The sequence below is a fragment of the Xyrauchen texanus genome, chromosome 26, assembly GCF_025860055.1.
Source record: "Xyrauchen texanus isolate HMW12.3.18 chromosome 26, RBS_HiC_50CHRs, whole genome shotgun sequence".
Classification (NCBI taxonomy): Eukaryota; Metazoa; Chordata; class Actinopteri; order Cypriniformes; family Catostomidae; genus Xyrauchen; species Xyrauchen texanus.
The window spans coordinates 30,876,283-30,895,806 of NC_068301.1; the positions used below are offsets into that span (position 1 = coordinate 30,876,283).

The window sequence follows — 19,524 nt, forward strand, 5'->3', positions numbered from 1 at the left end:
AGTCGACTCGGCAAAGCACAATTAGACCTGTTCGCTTCCCGGGAATTCTCCCACTACCCGCTTTGGTATTCCCTGACAGGAGCCCCCCTCGGGACAGACGCGCTGGCACACAGCTGGCCCCAAGGGCTGTGCAAATATGCATTCCCAAAGTGAGCCTTCTTGCACAGACCCTGTGCAAGGTCAGGGAGGACGAGGAACAAGTCACCCTCGTGGCCCCTACTGGCCCACCCAGACTTGGTTCTCAGACCTCACGCTCCTCATGACAGCACCTCCCTGGCAAATTCCCCTGAGGAAGGACCCCTCTCTCAGGGACAGGGTACCATCTGGCACCTGCGCCCAGACCTCTGGAACCTCCACATCTGGCCCTTGGATTGGACGTGGAAGACCAAAGTGGCCTGCCACCGGCAGTGGTAGACATGATTACTCAGGCCAGGGCTCCCTCTATGAGGCAGCTTTATGCCCTGAAGTGGCGCTTGTTCACGAGTTGGTGTTCCTCCAGAGGCGAAAACCCCCAGAGATGCGCAATCAGGTCAGTGCTTTCCTTCCTGCAGGAGAGGCGGCTGTCCCCCTCCACCTTGAAGGTATATGTGGCCGTCATAGTGGCACACCACGACACGGTGGATGGTAAGTCCCTAGGAAAGCACAACCTGATCATCAGGTTCCTCAGAGGCACCCGGAGGCTGAATCCTCCTAGGCCACACCTCTTCCCCTCATGGGATCTCTCCATGGTCCTCCTGGGCCTTCGGTGAGCCCTGTTTAAGTCAGTCGAGCTGAAAGCCCTTTTCTTAAAGATGGCCCTCCTGATTGCGCTCACCTCCATCAAGAGGGTTTGGGACCTGCAAGTGTTCTCAGTCAGCGACACTTGCCTGGAGTTCGGTCTGGTAGATTCTCACGTGATCCTGAGACCCTGGCCGGGCTATGTGCCAAAGGTTCCCACGACCCCCTTCAGGGATTGGGTGGTGAGCCTGCAGGCACTGCCCTGGGAGGAGGCAGACCCAGCACTGTCGTTGCTGTGTCTGGTGCGTGCTTTGCAGATCTACTTGGATCGCACGCAGAGCTTAAGATGCTCTGAGCAGCTCTTTATCTGCTTCGGCGGACAGTGGAAAGGGAACGCTGTCGGCAGACTCGCGTCTCCCTTGGGCAGAGCTCTCTCTGCCCTGGTCGCTAAGTTTGTAGAGCTCCTCCCCTCGAGGCAGGACTTACCACCACGCCTCTTCCACATGTGGCTGGTGAGCCCACGTGTCGTATTACCACGTTACCTCTCCTCTAGGCAGGATGTGGTCTCCGCAGGGTTTTTCCCCCCTGAAAGAACAGGAAAGGAAAAGAACACATTCCACGATGCATATAACAGTGTTAGATTGCCCCAGCCAAATGTAATACTCTGTGGAGAGAAAACATAGAGAGAAAAGGCAGCGGCTGGTGTGGCCTGTTCTCATGTTAGTTACCTCACTTCCCCCCCTGGGGTGTAGGGAACTACATGACGTCTTGTGGGGCATTGGGGGAGGTTACGTGCGGACTGATGCACTGGCTATTACGCACACAGCAGCTTACTTGCATCTGTATCAGCAGTTCACGTACCACGGTTCAGCTGTTGTGGCGTTTTTCTATAGGGACCACTAGTGCCACTATATCGACATAACATCGAGTGAGTGACAGAAGGGGAATGTCTCGGTTACTGTTGTAACCTCCATTCCCTGATGGAGGGAACGAGATGTCCCTCTTGCCACAACGCTGTACTATCCGCTGAAATGGCTGGGACCTTGTCTCGGCTCCTCAGCACAAAACCTGAATGAGTGGTCGCATTCCAGCTCCTTTTATTCCCATACTTCCGGGGGAGTGGCATGCAAATTCCACTTGCCAATTCAAATTTTCTCAAAGATTAGAGGTGTTTGGGACTCCCAAGAGTGACTCCTAGTGTCACTACATCGACACAACGTCTTGTTCCCTCCATCAGGGAATGGAGGTTACAACAGTAACTGAGACGTTTCGCACTAGGCTAGTCATAATATGCGTAACTTGCACTGTGTCACATGCATTGTGAATACGATGCTTCCGTTAAAAACAAGCTACATGCAAATCGATATCCTAAACTGTTTAAACAAGGAACATTAATAACTTCTATAGAGTAGCTAATACGTCAGAATTCATTATATGCGTATATACAGTATTCAGTTTTCACAACAAGGACAGTTGTGCAGTATTTTTTATATAGCCTAACATATCTTTTATATGTTTGATACATGTTTAAATTAAGAAAATGTTTACACATTTTTTTCTATATGATTAAAGATTAAAGTTTGACCTTTTTGTTTGTCACTTTGCACATTAACAGAGTAAAACTGACTGAAATTAATGAATATGTCATGATTAAATAAATACTAAAACTATGGCTAAAATGTAGTTATTTTTAAATAAGAATTATGTACATTGCAGTTTGAATTTTTGCCTCTGAAAGCAAGTAACAGTGTCTGTCTTCACAATTGTAGAATGACCAACTTGGAGAATTAGCTATTCATTAAATTGTGCATGTAAAAATAGACACATTGAATCTCAGAAATACACCTGGCCAGAAACAGAAGATCACCAACACATACTTTATATGATTTACAGTCTAAAGCAGGTATCTCCAAATTTATTGTGAGTTAGAGCTAATTAAAGGGATAAAATAATCTGCAGGGCTTGTTTGATATTACCCAAAAACATCCATTTGCTATTTCTTTATCTTTTGTTTCAGGCAACAACACTGCTGTCATTTTTATGTCCAAGGATAATAATCTCATCTCTTGATTTACTGGCTCAATAAATATTGTTAATGATTTCTCTGAAACATTTAAAACAATTTTTATACCACAGCATTGCATTATCTGCTAAATCATTTTGCAATCATTAAATCAACTGCCTGTCACCCGACTATGAAGTAGTTCCAGGTCAGTCTATTGTAAGGTGTTTACACAATTTTGAATCCCCCCCAAAATGACTTTTAATATCTAAGGAAAGCACAGTCATCACAATAGTCTCTCTCTCTCTCTCTCTCTCTCTCTCTCTCTCAGAAACTTGTTACTCTATATGCAATAATTTAATGTGTCACTTTTAAACTGAGTGGACTATAAGAAGACAGATAGTAAGTGCTATTTACATGAACTTTGTCCCAACTTAAAATGTAAATATAAAAATGTGTATAGAATATTGAATATTTGTATTGTTATATGAAATGTTGAAATAAAATGTAAATGAAAGAAAATGTAGGGTTCATTTGGGCTATTTATAGAAGTGCTCTGATGGCTCTGTGCTGTCTGGAGACCACTGGAAACCACATAAGAACAAACCAAAATGTGCTGAAATTGGGAAAACTGTTGAACATTTTGACATGTAATTAAAGAAAACCCATCATTGGCTCCAATGCTTGGTATCATTACAAGAAATCATATTTGATTCGGTCACTGATTATCTTAATCATATAAAGTCATGGAGATTTAGATGTAGACTGAGTTGATGTATCTAAGTTGGTCTCTGGCGGGATCTGGAAGTTAGCTCCCTAATTAAACACCAGGATCAAATTGATGAAGAGATATAAAGAGAAAGAGACATACACAGACAGACAGAGAGATAGAATACCAGACCCAGATAATATAAACATTACTACACCAGACATGCAGTGATGCATGTGTGTGAGTGACACAACAAAACTAGAATACGTTATATTCATCAAGTTGATTAAAAGGCAAGCAACTTTGCACAGCTTTAATTATAATGGGAACATTGTAGTTTTGTCATGTTGTGTTGCTCGCTCTCAGTGTAGACACAGTGTTGCAGGGATCTGGGCGGGTCTTGACTGACCTGTAGATGAAGACTGTGACCGTCACAATAATGATGAAAATGAAGCACACCACTATGGAGACCATCTGGTGCATGGTGACAGTCTCTGAGGAGTGAAACCAAGAGCACACAAATCAAGTTTTTAAAGATCACTCCACATTAATTTAAATTAAATAATTCACATTTATTCTGTTGAATGTTATTCAATCTCCAAATCTTAAAAACAGACAGAAATATTGTTTTGGGTGTATGATGAGGGATATGGCCAAATTATTAATGCAAACTATCAAATTGTGGGTGTGCGTCGTGACAGCACAAATAACAACACTTGCAATTTTGAACACACCCTCCAAAATGAGGCTTTTACGTGTGTTAACGGCAACAAATGCATGCTCACAGTATGGCTCTTACTAAATTTGTATTTATTAGTAAATATGACATTTAATATTATAAATGTATGTATTAATAGGATTGTATGATATCATCATAATATCCCTGGTATTTAACTTGTTGATGAGAATACCTGTATATGACACTCTTTTCTTAAAATTGTGAATCAAAACGATTGCAGAGCGCAGGACGAATGAATTATTTTCAAAGAAGAAAATACAATATTATGTCCACATCACACCACTGATGAAAAATAAAACAAAAACAGAACTTCAAACTGCAAATATCTTGAGGTAGGTCTAACGCGTGTATTTAGTGATATATCGGCAGTTAAAAATAATGTTTAAAACATTGAAATTAGGGCTGTCAATCGATATTTTTTTTAATCAAATTAATTACATGGTGTCCCGATTAATTAATCGCAATTAATCGTATATACAAATATTTGCTGAGAAAGCCCCTTATTAAAACAATAATTAAATATATAATGATTATACATATTTATATCAATATATAATTATACATAGTTATCTTTAAATAGTAAATAATATATATATATATATATATATATATATATATATATATATATATATATATATATATATATATATATAAATAAAAAAATATTCAGATAATTAAAATGCATTACATTCTTGTAGCAGAAGTGTTAATCATTGATAAAACAATATAAAAGCAGCTTTAGAATACAATGTATTGTTTACTACCATATTACTGAACATAAGTCAATCATTGGTACACAGTTCACAGCAATCCATTTCACAAGTGAATTTGTCCATCAGTTGGAGATTTATTATGAGGGCTTGTTTAAGAGCCCGTCAATCTACACCAGCGTCAGACATTTTTTTTTTTTTTTTTTTTAAGAAACAAGCCAGGGGTATACATAGGGTGACCACCTGGCTATTGCTCTGTTGCAGGTCAGCAGACCTGATTTTGCGTTACAATGCGGGACACGAGGGAGAGACAACTTACTATTATTGTACTAGGTGAATAACTATTGATTTTATATTAGATGTATTTTTGCAGTGATGGTAAATGTTAATGACGGCGCTGTGAACGTCACTCAGTTTGGCATAAGGTCTACGATACAAACTGATTTTAACAGCACAGACCTACTCAATGTAAATATAATGAAGTGAAAATAATAATCTAATCGTTAAAAAGCACATTTCCAAACAAGCACATCAATTCCATTATTAAAGACTAGAAAGATTAAATGCGTTCTTACCGGGTTTAGTGCATCTTGAATAAAAAACATTTTTTGTCTGATCTGGCTGCTTCGAGTAGGGCCTTCTCATTCATTATGACTGTAGAACTCCTGGCAGGTGTAGGTGTTCACTTTCACCAGGAGTTCACTTTTGATGAGGTCCACAGATGCTCAGTTCCTTGTCTCTGTCCACGCAGCGGTCATCAGTGAAAACACCCTCTCCACGAATGCGTTGGTGACAGGAATGCTCAAAGCCAAAGATATCAGAGCTGTCACGTTTGGGGCACTGAACTGCTTCAGCAGAGCTGTCCTTGAAACTTCGGTGGCATACCCTGCACTCTCCTTTTTTAGGGTCACCTGTAACTGGTTTTAACCATGTATATATTTTCTCCAATTCTTTATTATACGAACAAAGACACTTTTTCTTCTCGGGAGCTCCGGATAGACCCATTATCTGTTGCAGTTTTTTTTCCAGTGTTTTCCCGCTCTGGCAAGAAAAAAGGCTGCGCTGCGCATGTTCAGTGTTTTCTTATTAACTTTTATTTATAGTGATTTTGTAATTAAAGGACGATGAAATAAAATGATGCCGAAATAATAATACCAAAATTGAAATGTGGGACACTGCTTATAACTTGCGGGACACGGGACAAAGCTTCCAATTTCGGGACTGTCCCGTGGTCACCCTACCATACGACCTGCGTCAGACATGCTTGTGTAGCGTCTCGGGTGCATTATAAAAATAAAATGTTTAGGTCACTGTGTCAAGTTAAATATAGTTTACTACTCAATCTTTAAACACACATTGAAATACCTTAGTTCGCATTTGAACCCTTAGTAACGCATATCTGTGTTGTTTTCTTCACTGTATAAACTGTCTGTTGCTCACACAGCTGAAATTTCACTCACTGCCCTCTGGAGTATACAGGTGGTACTGCGATTAAATGCGTTAATTATTTTAATGCGTTATTTTTGGTATAATTAATCGTGTTATTAACGCGTTAACTAGACAGCCCTAATTGAAATACTAAATTATTTGGACATAAATTGGTTGTAGAAATTTAGTTTTTGTTATAAAAGTTGTATAATCATTAGTTATGTTATCATTTATGATTTTGAGTTCTAAAGTAACCAAAACCATTTTTTAATGAAAGATAATTCAATATCACATTTAAAACCATTTGCATTGACACCAGCCTTTATTTTGCACATTTGGATCCACACCTCTAAATGCATATTCATTTTGGTGTAACACACAAAAATTGTGAAGACATGCTATTTTATGCACATGCTATCAAGTTTGCACGTGTTTTTATACACGCAAACCTTTAATAAAACAGGGCCACAGTTCTTTTAAATTAATGAACTGGCCTACTTAACTGACTAATTAACCTATTGTATGAGTAAATAGGGTTCTGCTTACTTGCCATGCAGGCAGGGTTGTCATACTTGAAGCCGCATAGAGGTTTATCAGGCGGAGGACTCCCTTTCAGCCAGTGCACCTTCATACCTGGCTCTGGAATCATCTGCTTCTGACTGCCGTTATACACAGACACAATCTAGAACATACACATACAGATCATATCAGTTGTGGTGGTGAGATGGATTTAGCCAGTGATGAATTTTAAATATGAAGAGGTGTATGTGATCAGATGAAGTTCCTTATACCTGATAAACTCCTGTATCAGTGTCAGTCATGTCCCACAGAGCAAAGTCAATTTCCCGGTCGCCATTCTCATCTAGCTGAACGAGTCCAGTGACCCCTTTGCAAATAACAAGAATTAGATGATGGAGAAGTATGATAACAAAATAACTGATATGTTGGTCAGGCTTCAAATTACACTCTTGCACCTTATTTAGTTGATAGCTGCTTCAACATAACTATGGATATGTCCCACTAATGTTTAACAAATTGTCCAAATCTTTTTTGTCTTAATTTTGAATTGCATATCATCTCGCTTACTTTCGTAACCTCTATTCCCTGATGGAGGGAACAAGACGTTGTGTCGATGTAGTAACACTAGGGGTCGCTCTTGGGAGCCCCAAAACACCTCAGATCTTTGAGAAAAGGCTAATGAAAATTGGCAAGTAGAATTTGCATTCCACTCCCCCTGACAAAGGGGTATAAAAGGAGAAGGAATGCCCACTCTAATTCAGGTTTTGTACTAAGGAGCCGAGACAAAGTCCCGGCCATTTCAACATCTCGTACCTCCATCAGGGAACGGAGGTCACAACAGTAACCGAGATGTTCCCCTTCTGTCACTCACTCGACGCACTTGGGGTGCCTATAGAAAAACAGCACAACAGCTTAACCCTGTTACGTGAACTGCCGATGCAGGTGCAAGCGAGCAAGCTGCTGCGTGCATAATACAGGAGCATCAGACTGCACGTAACCTCCCCAAATGCCCCAAAAGACATCATGTAGTTCCCCACATCCCTGAGAGGGGGAAGCGATATAACTAGAATGGGAGCCGGCCACGCCAGCAGTGGCCTTTTCTCTCTATGTTTTCCTGTTTCCTCTATGGAACATGATGATCAAGTCGTGCTTACCTAGACTTACCTTCAACTGTGTTGTGGTGCGCTTCTATAGCAGCTACATACACCTTAAGGGTGGAGGGGGACAGCCGCCCCTCCAGCTTCTCCTGCAGGAAGGAAAGCATTGACCTAACTGTGCATCTCTGGGGATCTTCGCTATGGGAAGAACACCACTTAGCGAACACACACGACTTCAGAGAATACAGCTGCCATGTTGAAGGAGTGTCCCACAGCGACCTCAGCCGCTGCTGACTCCAGAGAAGGAGATGGTGGGCGAGTAGCGACATGCGAGGAGAACGTATGCTTTCTTGGCAATTTTTATATGCTACTGTCAACACATGCTTGCCCCGGATCAATGGTAATAGCCTCCACAGGGCAAGCAGTACAGCCAGCAACTCTTGGCAGTTGATGTGCCAACACAGCCGTGGATCTGTCCAGGAACCAGTGGTTGCGTGCCCATTGCCCCAGCCCGACTTGGCAGCATCTGTGGTGACACGACGCATCTGGACACTTGCTGTAGGGGAACTCCTGCTCGTAGAAATGCATGGTCTGTCCAAGGGCTGAATAAGTGGCGCCAGAGTGGTGTGCCGTGGTGCCATGCCCATCTCGGTACTTGAGTCTGAAGCCAGTGCTGAAGTGGTCTCAAATGCATCAACACGATGCATCGGTGTCTGACGGCATGGAAGTGAGTGGTGCCCTTCACCCAGGAACCAATCACCTATCCGCGAGGGCTCAGGGGAGGACAGAGGGTTCCAGTCCAACCCGATACTCTCAGTGGCCCGGACAAGCATAGCGGTCAGCTCTGTGTCGGCCTCAGACTGGGCAGGCAGACCTGAAGGTGGCAGCCCAGTCGAGTCCTCGGCGTCTGACATTGCCAGTGCGCACTCCGATGCAGAGATCGAGACCTCATCCTGCTCGCAAGCAAAAGAGATGTTAAGCTGGCCATGAGGCGAGGCGGTCTCATCTCGGAATTCAATGGGGGCAAATGAGTATGCAGGGGAACAGGAGGTCCGTGGGGATTTACACGGCGAGACCGAGCCCATTGAACGCCTGCCGTACCAGCTTCGTACCTGTAGGTAGAAGCCACTGTGTGACTGGAGTGGCTTTCCCCCTGAAGAAGGAAAGTTGCGACCGCAACGTTGCCATGGTCATATTCTCGCAAAGAGAACATGAACCATCCACAAACGCTGCCTCAGTGTGATCGCTGCCCAGACACGTAAGGCAGCACCTTGGCAGTCCGAGGCAGAGAGATAACGACCGCATCCAGGAATCACATCTTTAAAAAGACGTTCATGTCAATATGTTTGCTCTTAAAGAGGAAATATCCTCTTTTAGCAGAAATATACTCTCTTAGTAGCGCTGTCGAAGTGCCCAGGGGCGTAATCTGAACATGAAAATTCCACTAACTAATTCTCATTGGCCTTTTCCCAAAGATCTGAGGTGTTTTGGGGCTCCCAAGAACAACCCTTAGTGTCACTACATCGACACAACATCAAGTGAGTGACAGAAGGGGAACTGCTGTAATCATTGAAATAATAATAATAATAATACAATTTGGAACTTTTTTGTGTGAAATATTTGGTTTGAAAAGTGTGCTTGTGCAATGTTTCTTAAAAAAAATGGCACCTTCATGCATTTTGAGTGTGGCATAAATCTAAATACTGTTCGGGCCATTGTATTCCTTTGACATTTCTCTGTCAAATTGACACTGAAACATTGTATTTAGCATTTGGCCAAATCTGCACTGACACATCATTATCTGCTCATGATGTAGCAGTTTAAATATAATTATAATAAAAAATAATATAATAAACAGACGTTGAAAAAAAAATGCTTGGCTAAAACCACACAAGGGGAAGGAGGCTAAAAGATAATCATACTTAGTTTATCCAGTAGATTTTCTCATCAATGATTCTGCAAGCACTGAGCAAGCATATATATGTGCTTTTTGCCAGTAATGTGACTCTTTCCTGGTGCTCAGTATTAATATGCACACTCTGATCACGCTTTTCAGATGCTTGGCACCGAGCCCAGCATGTCCAATCAGTTATTGATTTAATCATGAATATAACTGACTCTTCCCCTTCCATCCTACTTTTTAGAAACTTGCCAGCGGCTATAAAGGCAGATGGCTCTGCACTGAAAAAGTGAAGTGGCTCAAATGTACTTTGATAAAGATGACACAAATGCTACTGTATCTTCCAATATATGCAAAGTGGCCTTCAAATACTAGTGCTGTTCATAATTATTTAATTTAAAAATGCACCCGCTAGCGCTAGATAGTGATTTTAAACATCAGCACAACTTTGTGTATTTGGACATCTGACATGGTTGCTGTTCACTCCTTCAAAAACACGATTCTGCAACAGTTAGAAAAGCACTTCAAGTTAGAGTATAATGACTTGGCGGACTGTACCATGTGTAGTGTACGACATCACGACTAGTCAACATTGACTCGAATTATGGGCTTGACTAGTTGACAATTAAAAAAACAGTAGTCGTGCAACCCCTACTTTTTGGTGTTTTTTGTTGTTGTTGTCCTTTTTGGAGTTACGCATGAATAAATTTGTCTTCTTATTTAAAAAGCATTACATCCTGTCTACACCGGGCACGTTTGTTGATGCTATGTGACGCAATGCAACAGCTTGAGGCTGTCTACACTGAAGTGAACATTCTAAATAATGCACAGACAGAACGGACCAATCAGCTGTAAGCTCGAACTATAAAGGGGTTGGAGTAGTTCTGCTACAGGGCATTTGTTTACTGTTGGCCGCAACAGATGCTTCCAGTGTGAACAGCGTCATTGATAAGCATGGAAAAAAAGGCTTTTGACGTGACGTACTGCTCACGTCCAGTGTAGACAGGGTGTTAAGAATGTTTTCTTAACAGAAAGCAACAACCCTTAGCATTAAATCCAGTGGTCACTTTTGGTAGCATGATTTTATGAACGCTCTCCTCTGAAAGACTTATATAAACTTTATTTAGGTAGGTGTCATTAGGTAAAAATGCACACATATATAGTATGAAAATTTTAAAGTAACGTATGTAAATTGTACTTAAATGGAGTACTTAATGTATTTTAACTACTCAATCGTTAACAGTCATGTTAAAATAACAAGATTTGTGGTGGAACTTGGCTGATTCACACCAGTCTGACTGTAGTTACAAGAATTTTGAGAATTGCTATTCCCAAAATATACTTAACCCCCATGTGGCTACCACCTAATTTCTTGGCAAAATGGTGTAAATAGAAGAGTTTGGATGTCTGAGTAGTTTTCTGCATTATAATGGTTTGGTATACTCTCAAGCTGCACACTCTTAGGGCTGCAAAATTAACTTAAATTAAAGCATTTGCCAAAATTGCAATTTAAAATAGAATTGCAATATCTATCAATATAGTTCCCTTTACAAAAAGCTTCACTATGATGCTGTGCTTTGCTAAGCGCTTTGCGTCCATTTTAGATCTTTGAGGCTTGAACCACTCGGTCAGGGTGTTCAAGTTCAAGATGCTAACTGTCTCAGATCCAACATTACGATTGGCTGATCATGATCGATCTCATGGACGCATATTTCCATATTGGAATTCTGCCACAGCACAGGAAGTTCCTGAGGTTCGCTTTCGGGGACGAAGCCTTCCAGTATCGGGTTCTTCCATTCGGCCTAGCCTTATCACCCCGCACATTCACAAAATGCATGGATGCAGCACTGGCTCCTTCGCGACTCCGGGGCATCCGCATTCTGAATTACATAGACGACTGGCTCATCTTAGCGCAGCTCCAAGAACTGGCAGTTCAGCACAGGGATATTGTCTTAGCTCATCTGGTATCTCCGGGTCTGAGACTCAACGTCAAAGAGCTTTCTCTCTCCTACCTATCACCTATCTGGGGGTTATGATGCGGGCACAGTTGTCTCCCGCTCGTATCACGTCCATTCAGAACACCCTGAGCAAACTCAGGCTAGGTCAAGGTTGCACTGTTCACCAGTATCAACAAATACTAGGTCTCATGGAATCTGCGTCCACGGTGATCCCTTTGGGCCTGCTCCATATGAGACCGTTTCAGCTGTGGCTAAAAGCCAGGGGATTTCATCCAAGGGCCAGTCCCCTAGGGCTAATAAGGGTTATGCGCCGCGTGCTTCGTTCCCTTGCTATGTGGTTCAGACCCCGGTTTCTTACCTTGGGTCCCACTCTAGGTGCGTCTCGTCGTCACAGGCTGCTAACGACAGACGCCTCCCTGACGGGCTCGGTAGCGGTCTTAAGTGGTCGTCCAGCTCAAGGGGATGGAAGGGTTGTCAGCTCGGTTGTCACAGTAACTGTTAATGGCTGTATGAGTTAATGGCTGTATTTCTGACCCTGAAATACTTCCTCCAGAGGCTTCCATGTCTTGGTGCGGGTGGGCAATACAGTGGTAGTCTCTTACATAAACCATCAAGGAGGTCCACGTTCACGTCAGCTAAATTTCTGGCACGTCGGATTGTCCTTGGGGCCCAGGGCAAGCCCCTGTCACTCAGGGCATTTCATATCACTGGATGGCCGTATGTGGGAACAGATTTACTGTCCAGACAGAAAATACCGACGGGTGAGTGGAACAAATCTGGGTGAGATTTTACAGGGTAGAAGAGGACCTCTTCACCTCTATGAACAGCGCAATGGCTCCTCTACTTCTCCCTGAGTCACTCAGCCCCCCTGGGTCTGGACGCAATGGAGCATACATGGCCCAGAGTGTGTCTGAATGCGTTTCCCCCGGTTTCTCTGCTCCCGGGAGTCTTGGCCAGAATTCGCCAACAAGGGTCTTGCCTCTTATTGACAGCGCCTCGCCGGCCGAACAGGATTTGGTTCTCAGAGCTGATATCTCTCCTCGACGGCTCGCCTTGGGCGATTCCGGACAGCAGGGACCTTCTGTCTCAGGCGCAGGGGAAGATATTTCATCCCCGCCCGAATTGTGGAAACTTCATGTTTGGCCCCCGAAGGGTACCAACTGAGGGACACAGGGCTGTCACCTGAGGTTATTGAGACCATTCTTAGTGCTAGGTCTCCCTCTACCAGAAGAATCTACACCAATAAATGGGGTGTCTTCAAAAAGCGGTGCAGTTCACATGGTGCAGATCCAGTTAACTGCCAGATTGTTTCAGTTCTGGACTTTCTGCAGGAAAAACTGTCAACAGGCATATGCCCTGCTACTCTCAGGGTTTATATAGTCACCATTTCGGCTTGCCACGCCTTGATGGATGGGGTGCCTTTGGGGAGACATCCTCTACTCGCTCGCTTAATTCGTGGAGCCATGTAACTGAGGCCTGGAGGGTCTGGTTGAGACCCCCTTTGAACCTCTAGAGTCAGCATCTTACAGACTTCTGACTCTCAAGATGGTTTTCTTATGGTGATTACCTCTATTAAGAGGACTGGGGATCTACAGGCTCTGTCTGTTTTGCCGGCCTGTTTAGAATTTGCCCCAGGTATGGCCAAAGCTATTCTGCATCCTCATCCTGACTACCTTCCTAAGGTGCCTTTTTCGACACTACATCCTGTCACTCTGGAAGGATTCTGCTCCCCGCCGTTTTAAACGCCGGAGCAGGAAAGACTTCACGGACTCTGCCCAGTCCGTGCCCTTCAGACTTATGTCCACCATACTAGCCAGTGGCGTAAGTCAGGGCAATTATTTGTCTGCTATGGGGGCCACAACAGGGGGGCAGCCGCTACCAAGCAGACTATGTTACATTGGTTGAGGGATGCTATTGCCCTGGCCTATGAGGCGCGCGGTCAAGCTTTGCCAGTAGGTGTCAGGGCTCACTCCACCAGAGGGGTCGCCTCCTCTAAAGCCTTGGCTAGAGGGGTCCCTCTGCAGCACGTTTGTGATGCGGCAGGCTGGTCCTCTCTGCACACATTCATCAGATTTTATAGTTTAGATGTTCATGCTACTCCGGGCTCTTACGTCCTTGAGTCGACATCTCAAGCTCATGCATGAACAAGATTGTGATGCGGCAGGCTGGTCCTCTCCGCACACATTCATCGAATTTTATGGGTTAGATGTTTATGCTACTCCGGGCTCTTACGTCCTTGAGTCGACATCTTAAGCTCATGTCTGAGACTTCTCGCGTTCTTGTGAGCACACTTCACAACCGTAGGGGTCCGGACAGCCCCAGTGTGGCGGTATGGGTATTGCATTCCCAAAGCGCTTAGCAAAGCGCAGCATCATAGTGAAGCTTTTTGTAAAGGGAACGTCTCAGGTTACATGTGTAACCCTTGTTCCCTGAAAAAGGCGGAATGTGATGCTGAGCTTCTTTGCCGCACTGGGACGTCCCAGGACTGCTCTTCAGAAAAAATATCTGACAACACGCTGGTGACGCCTCTATTTATAGCCTGGCCACAGGTGCATCTAATGATCTCACCAGCCGAGGCTATAAATTCCGGTCAATGTTCATTGATGTGTTACACACATATTCACAGCTGGTCACAATGCAGGATTGTTCCCAAAGCGCTTAGCAAAGTGCAGCATTTCGTTCCGCCTTTTTCAGGGAACAAGGGTTACACATGTAACCCGAGACGTTTTTATGTCCATATTGCAAAAAAAACACTCTAAACCCATTAAGTTGAAATGTACGTCACAAGTCCAGTGAAAATCTCAGTATTGGTGGGGTGTCTTAGCCTGTTGATACTGATCAATACTGCTCAGCATGGGAAGCGAGAGAGACAAACTGGAGATGAACAAGACAGCGTGTTAATGACTTGTGAGTAGAGAAATGAAAGCAGTAAATGGAACACACAACTGAACACACAATAAAAATAAAATATTGCAAGACTAAGGTTTTATTGTGGTGGGACAGTTTGATCTCATAGTATTTGTAGAGTAGGATTTGTTTGTAATGTTTACAAATGTATACATTTTTGTACATCTGGATAAACACTGAAATGTACCATATCAACATATTGACATCATCTAAAATGTCAACACATTTACCAACACAGGAAATCCACATGCAGCTTCCGAATGATCATGTACCCTAAATTTGACTCCATAATGCAGAATTACTAACAAGCGGCATCTCCCAGACATTTTTGCAGTTTTGGGGATTTTTTGGGTTCCGAATTTAGGAAGGGAAAGTCCTATTACAGCAGTAGAACTTTCAACCTCTGCCTTTACGTATGTACAAAGAGACGGACAAATCTTTATGTCAATGTATACAATGTACTTTATATGTACTAGAACCCCACTTTGCCTGCAAATGCTTGCTACTAATGAGATAATGCTGGATGGGTAAAAATCATTGCTGAATAAAGAGACTAAAAGACAGCATTGTGTTGAGAGAGTCTTATAAAAATAGATGTCATGAATGCACGTCTCACTCGCCCACTGTGCAGCTAGTGATGGTGATTTGGGCTCCCATGGTCCCAGCGGAGAGCCAGGTTCAATCAGTAGCATAGAGTTTCAGCCATGACACTGCACACTAACAGAGGCGCCAGTGTAATGTGCACGTGTGTACGAGTGTTAAGTGGGATTACGTGCATGTCTGCATGCTCAGGAGTGTTTGTCTTTCCTATCGAGGTCACAGGTCCCTCCCTCCTCAATATTTGATCCAGAATGTTCCTGTTTTTACACCATCAAATTGAATGAATTAGGAAAGTGGTTACTGGAGCCTGCAACAAAGTCTACTCTTTGAAACAGCTAATTTATTCACACTGGCCTCAGAGAAAAACATATTTTTATGAGGTTATATATGTGCAATTACACATCAGCACGACAGCCTTCCCCTTGTGCCAGCAGTGCTAGACAATGGCAATGCCAACATTACTGGCATGGCTGACAATAGTGCATCGAGAGGGCAATAACAGCCATGACAGCCCCAAACATGCTGTCTTTGTTACTCCTAAGAAAACAGTGTATGTGAGAGATAAATTAACTTCAGTAAAATATCTATTTTGATATTGTATTTCTTGGTATTCCAAATGTTAGGGATGCAGCCATATTACTACCGGTCGATAAATGTGCATTTATGAAGTTATCGGTTGGGAATTTTTTTTTGCGGAAATACATTTTAAAATATAAGTTATGAAAATATATTTGGAATTATCCTATTGTTCATCTCAGTTGAGCTCGCTCTCTCTCTTTCTCACTCACTCACTCACACACTCACTCACACACTCACACACTCACTCACACACTCACACACTCACGCACACACACACAGAGAGATAGAGCAGTTATTTCCCAAAATTTCCACAGAAGTTTACATAAAGGCTAAAGAGGATTGACACTTTTAACCTACTTGATGTTCTACTGTTCTTGTGAGGATCATAGAAGCTAGATTCTAGTTTTATATGGGGACGTGGGGAAATGTAATAGTTACCAGAGTTTCTCCCTGATTTTAATCCCATGCGAACTGGTTATGCCAGTAATCTTTACAGACTGCATGTCCCCACACTGATAAAGATTACTGTATAGCGTAGTATTTTACCTTCTATAAAACGCCCAGTAAAAATAATCCCTTGTTATAATCTCATGCAAACTGACATGCTGGTAAAAAGCTAGTGAATCTGCACTATCCAACCTGTGAACCCTTTAACTTTGTTGTTTCTCAAGTTGTTCAAGACACCAGAATTTGTGAAATGCACGCAGGCCAACTCTGTCTGTTGCGTTTGGACTGATGCATGCTTTTCTCAAGCATTTTATGCTGTCGAGTGTTTATTTAGCCATGAAATATATATATATATATATATATATATATATATATAATTTATTTTTTTCGGTAAAGAGAATGGGAAAAGTAGACAAACAAGAATGTAATATTGTAATCCCCCCATCTTTCAGAACATATTTTGCAGAGGGACAAACATGTGAACAGATTGTCCATATTTTTTATTCAAAAGTGTAATACAGGATTTTAGGCTCACTAATATAACCAGTTCTGTTGTATTTTCCCAGATATTCCAATCAATTTCTACTAAATATCCCAGATACAGTACATGATCATTGTAGCAATGCTGGAAGGCAAGACAGGCAGATGAAGAGATGATGGTAAATTGATGAAACCAAGTGCAGTTTTTTCCAAAACGTGATATCCAAAAACCCTGACTAAAAACGGGAATCAAAACAAAACATAACCATGAATGACTAGACTAGACTTGAAATGACTTGAATAAAGACTTGACATAAAAAAAACATGACTTGACTGGACTTGGCTTGACTACACAAGATACAACAAAGTTACATACACAATACCTGACGAAGGACAATGGAAAACATGAGGGCTTAACCCTCTGGGGTCGGTTTTTCTCTGCTGGATATTTCCATGATTACAGCGGAAACAGTATAAAATTATCTGTCATTTTGGGGCATACAGATAAGTGTAAGACATCATTAGAGACTATAAAGGGTCTTTTACTTTTATGTGTACACTCACAATAACAACAAAACCTTGTGCTTTTGTAAAATAAAGAAAATAATAAGGGTGAGCTGTAAGTAGTCTCTGGGTTTGCGAGCATATATCTGAAACACGTCACAAAAAATAAACTGAATCTCTGTGAATACTTATCACACAAACATGAAACATATGTCTAAAGAAAGCTTAAAATGTCTACTTTTAAATAAAACAATTCAAATTTTAAACAAATATTCTCCTGCAATGTAATCTGTATGAAACAAAGCAATGTACAATTTCACCTGGCTCAGCTAATTATCCCTAATGTGATCACACCCACGGGCAGAGGGCGCTATTCATACGGTAATGTGCTGAGACGATCAAATCAAATGGTAAAAGCCTCCGACTGCGCCTTAAAGACATCAAGTTCATTCACTTTCTGTGCATTTGGAAGACAGCACGATACACAGGTAAGGAAACTCCTGGATAGTGATGAAGAGTTCACATTTTCCTCAGAAGAAGAGCGGTACTCTGATGAACATTTGTATTTGAAGAGAGACTTGATCCAGCCGAGGATACAATTTTGGATGAGTAAGTCATTTAGTTTTACTTACATATTAGTTGACTTGCTATTTTATATAAAAATTTACATATTTTACTAGTGGGACTGTTTCCAGACTTGCCAGCCAGGATTCAGAGTATTGACATTTTAAATATGTCCTAATAAGCAAGTTTTAGTTACATATAAATGTTGTTTCGGCTAAAGCATGCATTTAAATTGTATGCTGTATGTTATAAATATGATATGTAATATGGCATAAAAATAATATTAATGTTTCGATTATATTTTAACTAGTGTTTATGCTGCCTCATTATCATCAACAAAGCTTGTGCTTGCAAATATGTGTTCAGGTTAAATTAGTAAAATGCACTTTAAATATGCCCATATTAGAAAATCAGCATATTATTATGATTTCTGAAGTATCATGTGACACTGAAGACTGCAGTAATGATGCTGAAAATTCAGCTTTGATTACAAATTGCATTTTATAATATAGTCAAATAGAAAACTGTTCACAATATCAATGTTTTTACTGTATTTTTGATCAAATAAATGCAGCCTTGGTGAGCAGAAGAGACATCTTTTAAATGGTAGTATAGGTCTAAAATTAAGTAAAGTCTTTATGTAAAGAGAATGTATAGTCAGATTACTTCTGAACTTAAAACTTGATTTTGATCATTAAGTCTCCTCACATTAATTCTCTTTCTGTCACATTCCTCAGTGATAGGCCCAGGGGAGGGGTCTTTTGTCTCCTCAGGTGTGAAATACATCAATATTCATGATAGTTCACGCCTTCTCGCATATGACCTTTCTAACACAAAAGTTCAGTTACTATATTGTTTTTTATGAATGAGTGATCAGGATGGTTTTCACATCATTTTGTAGCAAAAACTCTAGGCTACAAGATCCAGTTCTCAAAAGTCTTGTGGACAAATGTTTAGTATGTGTTATATGGAGTTATTTCAATGACTTAAATTTTTAGTTTTTTTCAAAAAACATGCATAAACTTTATTTTCTCAAAAATACAAACATATTATTGTGCCCAGTTTGTGCAAAAAAAGCACAAATGTCAAGGCATGTCAAAACAAGGCCTCTCCAAGTCCCAAAACACCCTCAAGACCCCAGAGGGTTAAGGTAAAGTCTGCACTGTGTGGGGGCTGCTTTTACATGCACCTGACTTCTCTCTCCCCTTTATTTTGCAGACAGATGCATCTGACAGGGAGCTGGGCAAGGTGCTCTCGCAGGAGGTTGGAGGGTGGGGGGAGCAGTGCTATTTATTAGTCGCAAGCTCTCTTTCAGGGAGACAAAATATAGTACCTTATAGAAGGAGTGTCTTGCGATTAAGTGGGCTGTTCTGACCCTCCGCTACTACCTGCTGGGGCGGGCATTCACCCTCTGTCCTGATCACACTCCTCTGCAGCGGCTCCACCACATGAAGGTTACTAACACGTGGATCACCCATTGGTATCTGCCTCTCCAACCCTTTAAGTTCAAGGTGGTCCACAGACAGGGGGCGTGTTCATATGTCGGTTTGCGGGAGAGAGCGGTAAGCCTCGTCACCTGGTTCAAAATTATCCCTAACACCTGTCTCTCGTTATAGTGATGCGGAGGTAGACCAAAAAGGAATGCCAGAGCATCAGTGGGGGAC

The 19,524-nt window shown here is 42.0% G+C and overlaps 1 protein-coding gene across 1 annotated transcript in view; it reads right to left on the minus strand.

Moving 5' to 3' along the window:
• The window catches only part of LOC127620085 (atrial natriuretic peptide receptor 1-like), a 179,887-nt gene that overhangs the window by 46,014 nt on the left and 114,349 nt on the right, over positions 1-19,524 (minus strand). Inside the window, exons 6-8 of the mRNA XM_052093181.1 lie at positions 7,097-7,191; positions 6,852-6,987; positions 3,838-3,922 (exon numbers count right to left, since the gene is read on the minus strand). Of these exons, the coding sequence (XP_051949141.1) occupies positions 3,838-3,922; positions 6,852-6,987; positions 7,097-7,191 (316 nt within the window). The remainder of the gene's footprint in view (positions 1-3,837; positions 3,923-6,851; positions 6,988-7,096; positions 7,192-19,524) is intronic.